This window comes from Chiloscyllium plagiosum, unplaced genomic scaffold, assembly GCF_037043375.1.
Source record: "Chiloscyllium plagiosum isolate Xiang-an unplaced genomic scaffold, Cpla_swu_hap1 HiC_scaffold_1, whole genome shotgun sequence".
NCBI classification, from domain to species: Eukaryota; Metazoa; Chordata; class Chondrichthyes; order Orectolobiformes; family Hemiscylliidae; genus Chiloscyllium; species Chiloscyllium plagiosum.
In genome coordinates this window covers 7,486,813-7,501,476 of record NW_028270139.1, presented here as the reverse complement: position 1 = coordinate 7,501,476, position 14,664 = coordinate 7,486,813, and the positions used below count along the sequence as shown (strand labels likewise).

At 41.1% G+C, this 14,664-nt stretch overlaps 1 protein-coding gene across 2 annotated transcripts in view; it reads right to left on the bottom strand.

Annotated features, from left to right (window-relative positions):
• The window catches only part of prmt9 (protein arginine methyltransferase 9), a 59,276-nt gene that overhangs the window by 8,594 nt on the left and 36,018 nt on the right, over positions 1 to 14,664 (bottom strand). Inside the window, exons 6-9 of one of the 2 annotated variants that reach the window (XM_087974945.1) lie at positions 12,630 to 12,736; positions 9,137 to 9,329; positions 7,208 to 7,391; positions 1,302 to 2,022 (exon numbers count right to left, since the gene is read on the bottom strand). In XM_087974945.1, the coding sequence (XP_087831071.1) occupies positions 1,302 to 2,022; positions 7,208 to 7,391; positions 9,137 to 9,329; positions 12,630 to 12,736 (1,205 nt within the window). The remainder of the gene's footprint in view (positions 1 to 1,301; positions 2,023 to 7,207; positions 7,392 to 9,136; positions 9,330 to 12,629; positions 12,737 to 14,664) is intronic. The other variant, XM_087975004.1, reaches the window with a different exon arrangement.

The window sequence follows — 14,664 nt, the reverse complement described above, 5'->3', positions numbered from 1 at the left end:
AACTCGGGAGTTTTGGTTAGTAAGTTTGCAGATGACACCAAAATTGGTGGTGTAGTGGATGGTGAGAAAGGTCATCTCAGAGTACAACAGGATCTTGATCAGATGGGCCAAAGGGCTGAGGAGTGGCAGATGGATTTTAATTTCGATAAAAGTGATGCTGCATTTTGGTAATGCAGACCAGAGCAGGACATACATAGTTAAAAGCAGGGCCCTGGGAAGTGTTGTCAAACAAAGAGACCTAGCGGTGCAGGTGCATAGTTCCTTGAAAGCGGTGTAGTAGGTAGACAGGGTTGTGAAGGCGTTTGGTACACTCGCCTTTATTGGTCAAATCATGGAGTATAAACGTTGGGGTGTCGTGCTGCAGCTGTACAGGACATTGGTGAGGCCACTTTTAGAATACTGCCTTCAATTCTGGTCTCTCTGCTGCATGAAAGATGTTGTTAATCTTGAAAGGAATCAGAAAAGATTTACAAGGATGTTGCTGGAGGATTTGAGCTGTAGGGAGAGGCTGAATAAGCTAGGGCTTTTTCTCCCTGAACGTCAGAAGTTGAAGGACCTTACAGAGGTCACAAGGGGCATGGACATGGTGAATAGCCAAGGTCTTCTTCCCAGAGTAGGGGAGTTGAAAACTAGAGGGCACAGGTTTAAAGGTGAGAGGGGAAAGACTTAAAAGACACCTGAGGGGCAATCTTTTCACACAGTGGGTGATGCATGGATGGAATGAAATGCCAGAGCAGATGGTGGAGGCTGGTACAATTCCAGAGGAACCTCGATTATCTAAATGACACGGGCAGGGAATATTTTGTTCAGATAATTGAATGCCGGATAACACAGTTTAGCAAGCATCGGGACCTTGCAAACTTGTTCGGATAAACGGAATTGCAGATATTTGAATGCTGGATAATCGAGGATCCTCTGTACAACATTTGAAAGGCACCTGGATGGGTACATCTGGTCGGCATGGGCGAGTTGGAGCAAAAGGTCTCATCTTTAAGCCTCTATAACATACCAAGTTTGGTTAGTGACAGCAATTTACAATTTAAGTAAATGAATGGGAATATTGATTTTAAAAAAAACTGCATCAGCCCTCACTCATTTCAGGCTTTAGAGTGCACAAATATAACCAAGAACAAAAGCTCAAACATCCCCACTATATCTATGAACTTTTACAGATGAGATCAAACTGGAATTATCCATGGAGTTTCTCCCTCTCACATTGTTACAGCAACAGGGACTTTACTGTTTAATCAGATTTAGGGTTTGGTTTTATTTTATAAGCAATTAAAGAAAATCTGACATACCTAGCCAGAGCTGCTTTCTCCACCAAACCTTGTCGTATGAGTCCACATACCTCGATAGCATCAAGAATAATCACACTCCACAACTTGCCCGACTGAGGTCTTTGTAATAGTGTAGAGTCATCCTCCAGATAATTATGCCAAAACTCCAACCGGTCTTTTGAAATGTCATTAGATTCTGCTAGAGCACGTAATGCAGCCTGTTGCTGAATCTTTTCTAAGGAACTGAAAACTTTAACAGTTCTTAACTTGGCAGCAACCAAAGGCAAAATGGAGAAACCCTCCGAAACATCCAACACACACAATATGTCAGAGGTTAGATCTGAAGAGCTTTGACCATTAGAATTTTCACAATTCATATCTGCACTCCTGTCATCTATTGTCTGTGAGAAACAGACTTCATCGTCCATTGATGTTAATGAAGACAATATATTGTCCAAGGCAGACTTGAAACGCTTGTTGTATTGTGTGTTATTGAGACGAGCTATTTCTGAAGATTCAAGCATACACTTTAGAAGATTTGTTTGAGATTTACTTGTGGTCTGGAGGTTGGCCAAAGCATCACAAAGTTCAGCTTCACTTGCAAGACTCTGATCACTCATGGTATTCACTTCAACTTCCATCCTGAGTTCATGGCTTAATATGGCAACACTGTGAAAAACCAGGTAGGCGTTATTGCAGGAAACATCAACGATTAGAGTATTACCAGGTTTTACAAACTGGCCTAAAACAGGAAAGAAACAATGAGAACAACGTAAATAAAGACTCATGCACTTTTACGAAATGACTTTTTAAAAAAAGTTCACGTATTAATAGAACATACATTCAACATGAATTTGGAGCAGGAGTCGGCCACTCTGCCCCTCGAGCCTGCTGTAATCATAGTTGATCTGATTACTCTATACTCCTGTCTACCCAACATAACCTTTCACTGGCTTGCTAATCAAGAGTCTATCTATCCCTGCCTTAAAATTATTCAAGGATTCTGCTTCTACAACCTTTTCAGGTACAGCATTCCAAAACTTCATTACCCTGAGAGAAATGAAATCAGTCCTTATCGCTGTCTCAAATAAGTGATCCGTCATTTTGAAACAGTGATATCAAGCTCTACATTCTCCCCAAAAAAGTTATCTTTTCCACATCTACCTTGATGAGACCTCTCTGAATCATAAGTGTTTCAATTGAAGTCACACCTGATTTTTTAAACTCCAGCATATACTTGCCTATCCTATCCAATCTTTCCTCATCCAAACTTGATTGAGCTTTTTGAAGAAGTAACCAAAAAGATTGATGAGGGCAGAGTGGTAGCTGTTGTTTATATAGGATTCAGGTGAACTTGCTAATTAGATACAAAATTGGCTTGATGGTAGGAGTGTTGTGATGGAGGGTTGTTTTTGGATTGGAGACCTGTGACCAGCAATGTTCAACAGGGATTGGGGCAGGGTCCACTTTTGCTCGTCATTTATATAAAACAGTTTGGATGAGAATATAGGCAGCATGGTCAGGAAGTTTGCAGGTGACATCAAAATTGCTAGACAGTGAAGAAAGTTTTCTAAGTTTACAAAGAAATCTTGATCAGTTGGGTTAATGGGCTAAGGAGTGGAAATGGAGTTTCATTTGGATAAATGTGAGGTATTGCATTTTAGTAAAGCAAGCAAAAGCAGGACTTCTACAATTAAAGATAGGGCCCTAGGTCATGGTGTAGAAGATTAACCGAGGAGTTCATGTACACAGTTCTTTGTAATTTACATCACATGTAGACAGGGTGGCTAAGGCTTAGTATGCTTGCCTTCATGGCTCAGACCTTTGAGTATAGGAGTAGGGACGTCATGTTGAGGCTCGACAGGACATTAGTGAGGCCTTTTCTGGAGTACTGTGTGCAGTTCTGGTCTCCCTGTTCCCTACTATAAGTTGTATGTTATTGAATTGAAGGGGGTTCAGAAAAGATTTACCAGGATATTGCCAGGAATGGAGAGTTTGAGGTATAAAGATAAGCTGGGCCATTTTTACTGCAGTGTAGGAGCCTGAGGGGTGACATTATAGAGGCTATAAAATAATGAGGAGCACAGGTAAGATGAATAGCAAGGGTCTTTTCCCGAGGATGGTGGAGTTCAAAACTAGGGGACATATTTCTTAGGAGAGGAAAAAGACAAGGGGCAATGTTTTTTACAGAGTGGTTTGTGTGTGGAATGAACCGCCAGAGGAATTGATGGATGCAGGTAGAGTAACAACATTTAAAAGACATTCAAATAAGTCCATGATTAGGAAAGGTTTGGAGGGATATGGGCTAAGGTCAGGCAAGCAGGACTAATTTAGTTTGGGAACATGGTCAGCATGGACGAGTTGGACCAAAGGGTCTGTTTCCATGTTGTATAATTCGATCACTCAAATAACCTACTCATTCCATTTAATCTAGTAAACCTTCTCTTCGCTTTCAATGTATTTACATCTTTCCTAAATGAAGGGATTATACGCTATGCTCCAGATGTGAAAGCACCCACATCCTGTTAACAGAAGCAAAACCTCCCTATTGTTGTATTCAACATTCAACTCACAATAAATTATAACGTTCTATTAGCATTCCTAATTACATGCTATACCTGAATATTAACTTTTTGAGACTCTCAAATTAAGATAACCAGATCACTCTGCATCTCAGAGTACTGTGGTCATTCTCCATTTAGGTAATTAATTTTTATTTTTATTCTTCCATCCAAAATGGACAACTTCACATTTTCTCACATTATAACCTATTTAGGACATTTTGCTTACTCACATAATGCATCTATATTGGTTTTCAGCCTTCTTAGGTCTCTTTCACATCAATCTTTGTGACAACAACAAATTTAACTACCATACCTTCTGGCCCTTCATCTAAGTCGTAAATATAACCCGCAAATAAGTGAGGCCTCACAACAAGCCTCTTTGGCACCTGATTCATTACATCTTGCCAACCAGAAAATTAACTACTGATGTCTACTCCTTTTCCTACTAGCTAGGAAATTTTCTAGCCATTTCAAGGCATTACCTTTAGACCATTTTCCACAATAGCCTTAAATGTGGCTTCAAGTGTGTTCTGAAAATATACATACAGTACATGCACCGCTTCAGCCTTCTCCATTACACACATCACTCCTACTAAAATAACTCCAATAAATTGGACAAACATAATTTCCCCTTGAAAAACCATATTGAGTCTACCTGACTGTCCTGAACATTTTGAAGTGTCCTGCTATAATATCATAGTATTATGGACCAGGCCAGACCCCCTTTTTGAGAAAGTAGCCCAGATCCTAACTTTGCCAATTGTTTTAAGTAGATGTAAGGTGGATAGTCCAGGAGAGATGACCACTTCATTTTAAAAACAGAATGTATTTACCAGTTTATCAAATGAAACACAAACAAAAGAGAACAGAATAAGAATAACTTAACTACCCGAAAACCCAATGGCTCATCCCAACTTAACAATCTGTTCCTAATACTAGCAACAATCCTCAAATACCTCTCGACACAAAAGGGAAAATCACAGGGTTTTGACAGCGCGCGCGCGAGACAGACAGAGAGAGAGACAGACAGAGAGAGAGAGACAGACAGAGAGAGAGAGACAGACAGAGAGAGAGAGACAGACAGAGAGAGAGAGACAGACAGAGAGAGAGACAGACAGAGAGAGAGACAGACAGAGAGAGAGAGAGACAGACAGAAAGAGAGAGAGACAGACAGAGAGAGAGAGAGACAGACAGAGAGAGAGAGAGACAGACAGAGAGAGAGAGAGACAGACAGAGAGAGAGAGAGACAGACAGAGAGAGAGAGAGACAGACAGAGAGAGAGAGAGACAGACAGAGAGAGAGAGACAGACAGAGAGAGAGAGACAGACAGAGAGAGAGACAGACAGAGAGAGAGACAGACAGAGAGAGAGACAGACAGAGAGAGAGACAGACAGAGAGAGAGACAGACAGACAGAGAGAGAGACAGACAGAGAGAGAGACAGACAGAGAGAGAGACAGACAGAGAGAGAGACAGACAGAGAGAGAGACAGACAGAGAGAGAGAGAGACAGAGAGAGAGAGACAGACAGAGAGAGAGAGAGAGACAGACAGAGAGAGAGAGAGACAGACAGAGAGAGAGAGACAGACAGAGAGAGAGAGACAGACAGAGAGAGAGAGACAGACAGAGAGAGCGCAGAATGGAGCACTCTCTTCCATGGAGCTGTGACTTGGGTCACCAGCCTCAAACTGCCCAACTGCTTTCATGAATAGCCAGGCTGCCAAAACCCAAACCAAACCAGAGAAAAGCTGAGGTGGGAGAACTGGCCAATACCCTTTCATTGTACAAGCGATTTTTTTAAAACTTAAAATCCCTTTGCCTGAGGCAGTATCTGTCAGCTACAAGCAAACTGGCCCCAAAACCTATCCAAGGCAGACTTTTTGGACTTACTGCTTTTACGACCTCTCTGAAAAAATAACCTAAGGGCAACATAACCTTGTTCAAGGAGCAGCATCATTGCAATAGTCACAGAGCTGTACAACATGGAAACAGACCCCTAGGTCCAACTCATCCATGTTGACTAGATATCCTAAATTAATCTAGGGCCATTTGTCAGCATTTGACCAATACATCTCTAAACCCTTCCTATTCATAAATCCATCTAGATGCCTTTTAAACGTTGCATTTGTACTAGTCTGCACCACTTCCTCTGGCAGCTCATTCCAAACACGTACCACCCTCTCTGTGAAAAAGTTGCTCCTTCGGTCCCTTTTAAATCTTTCCCCCCCACATTAAGCCTATGCCCGCTAGTTTTGGTCTTCCCTACCCTGGGGAAAAGGCCACTTTATTAATAGTTTGTAGCATCTTTTCTATGATAGATATTAGCTAACTTAGTGTACATTAACTTGCAATCCAGAAATCCTACATGTCAAACCCTGCCCTAACCTTCCTTCCCAATCCTCAATTTTCTAATAACAAATGCCTTGCACTTCTCTGACTTTTTTCATCCGAATTCTGGCACCCATTCTTTTTGAGGGGTAAATCCTGAGCCTGGAATTTTGTCACAAAACCAGAAATACCTGGAAAAGCTCAGCAGGTTGGGCAGCATCTGTAAAGAGAAATCAAGAGTTAACGTTCCGGTCCGGTGACACTCCCTCAGAACTCAGATGCTGCCAGACCTGCTGAGCTTTTCCAGCAATGTCTGGCTTTGTTTCTGATTTACATCGTCTGTATTTCTTCCAGTTTTTACCCTGGAATTTTGTCCCTCTGTCTCTCGGTCCTCCAGAAAGCCTCACTCTTTGAACAAGTTTTTGATTACCTGTTTTAATATTTCCTTATCTGTCTTGTGACAACTTTTGTCTAATAATTCTCCTGTAATGATATCTCACTACATTAAAGGTATTCCCATAAATACACATTATTGTTATATCAGGGCTAGATACTTAAAATGCTGTTTGTTTCATTCCCTAATATACAAAGCAATAATTACATATCTGATTTGAAAAATAAACTTTCAATAAACAGATTCTGAAACTTACAACACCCGAGGCCATTCAGGCTATCATGCCTGTACTAGCTGATTGAAAGATGTCTGATTTGCATACCACAGATACTTAATATCATCCTGGAAATGAGCATACTGAAGAACCTGAATGTTTCTATGGTACCTTATTCCATTGCCCTTGAATAAGTGCAGCTCAGATCTTAAAAAACAACTTGTGTGAAAACATTCTGTTCCTTTCCCTTCTCGTGCTTTTAACCAATGATCTCTGCTTACGGACCAATTTATCAGAGCAGTCAGTTTCGCCCTTTCTGCTCAATCAAAATTCTCTATTTTTGAATATTTGTAACTCAAATATTTATAATTCAACAAAGATTTTAGGGCAAATTAGTGGCAACTTTACTTTGTCACTATATCACACTTACCAAGCGCACCCTGTACAGGATACACTGCCTGCTCCCAGCAGGTCTCTTCATCAGGGCCAGTGGAGAGACTTATATCTTCATCTAACTGCAGGACAAACCAGGCTACAATAGCATCCAGCACACCCTCCTTAACGACTGGCAGACAAAGTCGACAAGGTTTCCTGGTGGACAATTCCTCCAATTCCTAACACAATACACAAAAATTATGGTCACAAATTGTAGACTTCATAGCCTGTCATGTACAGTTTTGCCAAAAGACCTTTTTAAAATCATGTTAAAGGAAGGAGATTTTTTTCAAAACTAATAATACTATTCACAGACAAAACAGAAATTGCTGGAGAAACCGAGGTGTGGCAACATCTGTGGAGAGAAAGCAGAGTTAACATTTTGAAAAGTTCCACTTCTGAAGAAGGTTCACTGAACTCAAAACATATACTCTACCTTCTCTCCTCAGATGCTGCCAGACCTGCTGAGGTTCCCAACAATTCCTGTTTTTGTTTCAGATTTTGAGTATTCGCAGTTCTTTATTATATAAAATTTTCATAGGCAGAGTTTCAATTTGGTGAAGCAGTCCAGAAGCAGACTTTTTTGTGCTTACTCGAGAATTTCTTAGCAGTGACAGAGAAGAACATTAAAGAACTATATACTAGCAACATACTTTCGAGGGTTACCTGCCTTCTTCAAGAATTTATCAGAAGCTTACACATGTGCAGTCCAGAATTTTCTGATCATAATGCTCAGAATAGCTTAAATGGAGTTTCACTGCAGCTCCCAATAAGAACTGCAAAGATCTTGTGCGTCATCCAGCCAGGTAATTCTCTGGCCGAATGAGGGGGGAATCCATATAACATATGTTTTATGGCTAGCCCACTGCTTTCCCGCCAACTCCTGAATTTGCCCTCACTGTGGTGGGGTTGACAGGCACCAAACCAGCTGACCACCAACCATATGCAAATAAATAATTAAGGGTCTACTGAGGGCAGTCAAGCAGAAGTGGAAGGCCTGTCCTTTCAAAAGGAAACTTAGAACAGCAGGCAAGGAGTCAGTAACTTCACCCGCCCAGTACACCCATGCCTTCCACCTGGACTGCAAACAACCACCCCATCCCCCCTACCATCACCACCTGACCTCTCTCACTAGATATGTCTGATCCCTCCATACCAAATACCTCAGACTGAACTTACTCTAGGACCCAATGGGGCCTTTATGGGCTTGCTTGTAGATGCAACAGTGCCCATTACCTAGCTGATTTTCTGATTAGCTGGCAGCTCTCAAGAGTAGGGCTTTCTCCCAACGAGGGACAGAGTCCACTCTGCATTTGTTAACATCGCTCACATTGGAATTTTTAATTATCAGTTGACTGACCTTCTAGTCAGGAGGTGGGAGGAGTAGATACCCCCATAAATGACATGTTACTTGTCTAGTACTCTCTTAACACTGGAAATATTTACTGTTTATACCACATTGTCTGTCCAACTGAAATGTTCACAAGTTAGAATTATTCTAATATAAGTTTATATCCATCACTAGTTTCAATGAGCACAAACTGGGGCAGGCTCTGATATTTCGATTGTGGGAACCCATTGACTTTCGTGTGGGATCAGTGAAGTTATTCTATTGTTTCAAAATAAATTTAGGTATACAATGTCTTTGATCAGATAATTAGATAACCTTGGGTGACAAATTTATTGTGTAACAATATTGAAGTTAACAAGAAAACTAACATACATATAACATTACACATTCATACACCATGCCCAATTCTTCACACAGCCCAATCTACAATAACACTCTGAACATTTGGGAAAATAAGACAATTGGCACAAACATACAAAACAAACTGTTTGCAATAAGTAGTAATTTGGAGCAAGCAAGCTTTAAACTTGGAATGTTTTTTTGGCTAAGCCATCGTGGAATTATTGCTCATACCTGTGGATTATTGAAATCTATGGTCAAAGCCTGAAAATGGTCAGTCAATGGCGTGTATCCACGTGGAACCTGCCTCATCCTCTCAGTGGTGTATGGTTCAGATGTATCATCAATACAGGATTCATTGCTAACAGGGCTGTACCATGTTATCGCTTCATTCAAGTGCAATCCACCAGCCTCATTCAAGCAAACTCTGCCAAACAGGCCATCAAGAATAAACTGTTATGCCAAATTCACTCTGACCTTTCTGCAAATATTTTGTATTTAACATTGCTTTATAGTATGTGTACAGTTTTCAAATTCCTTTAGTCCTGTGAGAATTACAATTATAACACCAGACTAAAGCAATTTTTATTTTAAAGTCAGCGGTTTTATGAAAGGTAAATTATGTTTGACTAATTTGCTAGAGTTCTTTGAAGATGTAACAAGGAATATGGATAATGGAGATCCTGTAGACGCAGTATAATTGGACTTCCAAAAGGCATTTGATAAGTTGCTGCACAAAAGGTTAATAAGTAAGGAAAGGTCCCATGGTGTTGGGATAATTTATTAAGACAAACCAGAGAACTATAGACCGGTGAGCCTGACCTCGGTGGTAGGCAAGTTGTTGGAGGGAATCCTGAGGGACACGATGTACATGTATTTGGAAAGGCAAGGACTGATTTGGGATAGTCAACATGGCTTTGTGCATGGGAAATCATGTCTCACAAACTTGATTGAGTTTTTTGAAGAAGTAACAAAGATGATTGATGAGGGGAGAGCAGTAGATGTGAGCTATATGGACTTCAGTAAGGCGTTCAAAAAGGTTCCACATGGGAGACTGATTAGCAAGGTTAGATCTCATGGAATAAAGGGAGAACTAGCCATTTGGATACAGAACTGGCTCAAAGGTAGAAGACAGAGGGTGGTAGTGGAGGGTTGTTTTTCAGACTGGAGGCCTGTGACCAGTGGAGTGCCACAAGGATCGGTGCTGGGCCCTCTACCTTTTGTCATTTACATAAATGATTTGGATGCGAGCATAAGAGGTACAGTTAGTAAGTTTGCAGATGACACCAAAATTGGAGGTGTAGTGAACAGCGAAGAGGGTTACCTCAGATTACAACAGGATCTGGACCAGATGGGCCAATGGGTTGAGAAGTGACAGATGGAGTTTAATTCAGATAAATGCGAGGTGCTGCATTTTGGGAAAGCAAATCTTAGCAGGACTTATACACTTAATGGTAAGGTCCTAGGGAGTGTTGCTTAACAAAGACCTTGGAGTGCAGGTTCATAGCTCCTTGAAAGTGGAGTCGCAGGTAGATAGGATAGTGAAGAAGGCGTTTGGTATGCTTTCCTTTATTGGTCAGAATATTGAGTACAAGAGTTGGGAGGTCATGTTGCGGCTGTACAGGACATTGGTTAGGCTACTGTTGGAATATTGTGTGGAATTCTGGTCTCCTTCCTATCGGAAAGATGTTGTGAAACTTGAAAGGGTTCAGAAAAGATTTACAAGGATGTTGCCAGGGTTGAAGGATCTGAGCTACAGGGAGAGGCTGAACAGGCTGGGGTTGTATTCCTTGGAGCGCGGAGGCTGAGGGGAGACATTATAGAGGTTTATAAAATTATATGGGGCATGGATAGGATAAATAGACAAAGTCTTTTCCCTGGGGTTGGGGAGTCCAGAACTAGAGGGCATAGGTTTAGGGTGAGAGGGGAAAGATATGAGAGAGACCTAAGGGGCAATTTTTTCACGCAGAGGGTGGTAGTAGTATGGAATGAGCTGCCAGAGGATGTGGTGGAGGCTGGTACAATTGCAACATTTAAGAGGCATTTGGATGGGTATATGAAAAGGAAGGGTTTGGAGGGATTTGGGCCGGGTGCTGGCAGGTGGGACTAGATTGGGTTGGGATATCTGGTCGGCATGGACAGGTTGGACCGAAGGGCCTGTTTCCGTGCTGTACATCTCTATGACTGTATGACTCTATTTGGATAAAGGACAGGCTAACATGGGGGTACCCACTATTAATCTGTATTAATGACTTACATATGGCGATAAATGTACTGGAGCCAAATTTACAGATGGCATTCATTGCTAAAGAAAGAGTAAATAAGTAGGGAAATGTTGATATAAACTGTACTGCAGTATACTGTAATGCCTGTACCATACAAGGCATTAGTGAGACCAGACCTGGAATATTGCACACAATTTTGATCCCTTTACTTGAGGAGACCGTTATATCGAAGACCGTTCAGAGGAGGTTCATTCGATTGATTCAAGAGATATGGGGTGTGTCATCTCAATAGAGATTGAGCAGTTTAGGCCTATTCTCCTGGGCATTTGGCAGAATGACAGGAGACCTAATTCAGATAAACAAGATGCTAAAAGAGATCGAAAAAGCAGACAAAAGAAGGAAGGTTCCTTATGTGGGGCAATGCAGTTCAACAGTGATAGTTTTAGGGTAAAGGGTAGAAGATTTAAAAGAGATGAGGAAAAAGATTACTTGTCTCAAATGATCATAAAATCTGAAATCTGCTACCCCGATTGCAGCTGATCTTAGGACACTGAGTAAACTTAAGGAAAAGATAGATTTTTAATTAGTAACATGTTGAAGGGCTGCAGAAACAGGAAACAAAGTGGACATGAGGCCGAGATGAGATCAGCTGTGATTGTATCAAATGGCAAAGCAGGCTTGGCAGGCTGAGTTATCTATTCCTGCTCCTGGTTACGATAATATTGCAACATCTTGCCAGTGAGAGAGAGTGCAGTGATCAGGAAAAAACACCACCACCACCAATGTAAGTAATAAGTTTAATAAGATATATTATATTGTAACAGTCTTATCAATGAAGACAACTTATTATTTGGGAGGTTGACTATTCAGCAGAATGTAGTTTTACACATTTCCAACCAGCTTAACTAAGTGCTCTTTTAAGTAATTTCTCAAGACTGCTTGAGAAAAAAGGAAAAAGTATTTTACAAAGAAGAGAGATCAGGTTATTTTGCACAGCTAACCCATGAGTTTCTCAAATCCACGTTAAGAGTTGTCGAGACCACTTTATCTTACTTTGACAAGACCTGCAGACTGATTGTTCATTTTGTTGATTGAAATTAGTTAAAAATAAACTTTTATAGGTTAGTAGGATTTTGTTGACACCGTATTTTGGTTCAAGGCCAAGCTGAGTTATTGGAATGAAAGTTAATTCATTCTGGCTGTAAGAAATGAGCTTGGATAATCACAACACAAATCTATTCTCAAGCAATAAACTGACAGTCACATTTACAATCACCTCCTTATGTGTTTGGTGTGGAAAATATAAATGACATGCTGGTTGAACAGAAAATGCCATTAAAGTTAGGATTCAGGGACATGCTATGTGAACTACACAGCTTTTATTTCATGAAAAATAAACAAAAGAAATAAATTCAGGTTAATGTAAAGCTGAACTCAATGACACTATGAAATCATTTCAATATTGCCTCTGAATGAGGTGAATGCAGTGTTGAAAAACCAACCTGTGATGTCTCCTGATCTCTTGACACTCCACTGCCATGCCAAACACAACAGCACGCAATGGGATGACACGGCCAAATCCTTCACTGGGACCTTCCTGACTTGTTGGCTGAGAAGTAGAAACATGAAACACTATATTCCAAAGAGGAAAGTAAAACTAAACTAAAAGTGAAAAACTTGGTGCTTACAGCTTTAAAATATATGTCTGCAGATTTTCTTCCACTCGGCAATTGTGAAAACCCCGATGACCGAATGGTCAGTGAGTTAGAGCTCAGAACATTGGTTCAATTCCAGACCAAAGGTTTTTTTCTGTGTAGGACAGGTGGGAGACTCATCTTATCTGCTGAGAATGAGGAACTTAAGTGAAACAATACTTTTCAGGGGGGAGCAGTTCGAGCACAACCTCTCTAATTTGGCACTTATTATTTATCTTGCTGACATGGTCCATAAGATTGTCTGCAAAAAGAAATAGAGAAGATACCTCACATTTTTGGGTGGTACATAAAGAATTTTGGTATAAATAAGTTCAAACTCTCTTATTGTTTGTCTAGTACTTACAATATCGATCTTAGGGGTGCAAGGGAAGGATTCTATTCTCCAGTACAAAGTCTCTCAACTCAAAGACAAAAATAATTACCAATGAAATCCAAACAGGTAGCACTTTCTCTACCTATCCTGACACCTTCAATGATAACCCCAGATCTTTCTGATCCTGCACCCCTTTTAGAATTGTAACTATTTTGTACTGCTTCGCCATGTTCTTCTAATCTGAATGAACCCTTCACATGCCTTCAAATAAAACTAATGAAACACTTGTCTCAATATAATTCCAATTTTTTGCCAAATTGGATGTCCCCCACCCTCAAGACAAAGACTTCCCTTTTTCCAGAGAAGTCATGTGTGGGTTGGCTGTAGTCTTTGGAACTCCCCAAGTATGGTGCAGGGTTGCTGGTATACTTTAAACCCTGATAGAGAATTGGCAGGCTGTATGCCGCTTGCTTGGAGGGCTGACTTGCCTTGTACAAGCATCAATTTAGTGAGTCAGGCAGCATCCAGGGAACAGGAGAATCGACGTTTCGGGCATAAGCCCTTCTTCAGGAATGGGGAAAGTTACTTCCTGAAGAAGGGCTTATGCCCGAAACGTCGATTCTCCTGTTCCCTGGATGCTGCCTGACCTGCTGCGCTTTTCCAGCAACACATTTCCAGCTCTGATCTCCAGCATCTGCAGACCTCACTTTCTCCTCAATTTAGTGAGTATACATTGGAAAGTTTACAGTGGTTCTCATCACCACTCTTACTACCTTGGGAGTGACCTTCCGCTGAATTTGAAAAGGAGTGTAAATAATTTGTGGCCACACATTGGTTATAGGATTCTCAGATTCTGATCTCCATTATATCATATAACCTCGAAAGGGAAGGTGCAAATAGGATGAGGGTGGGTGGGGGTGGAAGACAGAGAATGCAACCGGCAAACCACTCAAACAGGTTTTTGAGCATCAGTTTTAGATTTTCAATGAGTTGTACAGGGAAAACGGAAGAACATGACATGTTGCAGCTGTCATGAACACAGCAGAGAGTCCTAAGTCCTAATGAATACAGCCTTAGAAATGGGGAATTAAACTCAATTGCTCAATCACATTACTGGTGTTGAGAGACTTAGATTGGTGAACAGTGGTCAGACTTTTAAGAGGCATGTTAAACCACTGATATTACCTGTTATCAGAATCTGGTAAAGCCAGTCCCAGTGGCCTCTGAGACAGTTACAATTGAATAAGGTTAGACTGACCTTGAGCAAAATAGACAGTAGGAGCTTCTGCTGATGTAGCCATTGGGTCAGGAAGGGACCAAAGAAACAGAACACGGGATTACAAGGGGAAGGAGGTGATCCTTGGACAGCAACTATACCACCCAATAATCAGCAATCCACAGATTCAGGCACAGGAGAGCATGCAGAGCACCCAGGATTACCTGGAGTGGGAAGACTTCAGCACTGCCTTCACCCATTGCTTATTGCTGCTCAACCTGGTGCTGGAGCTG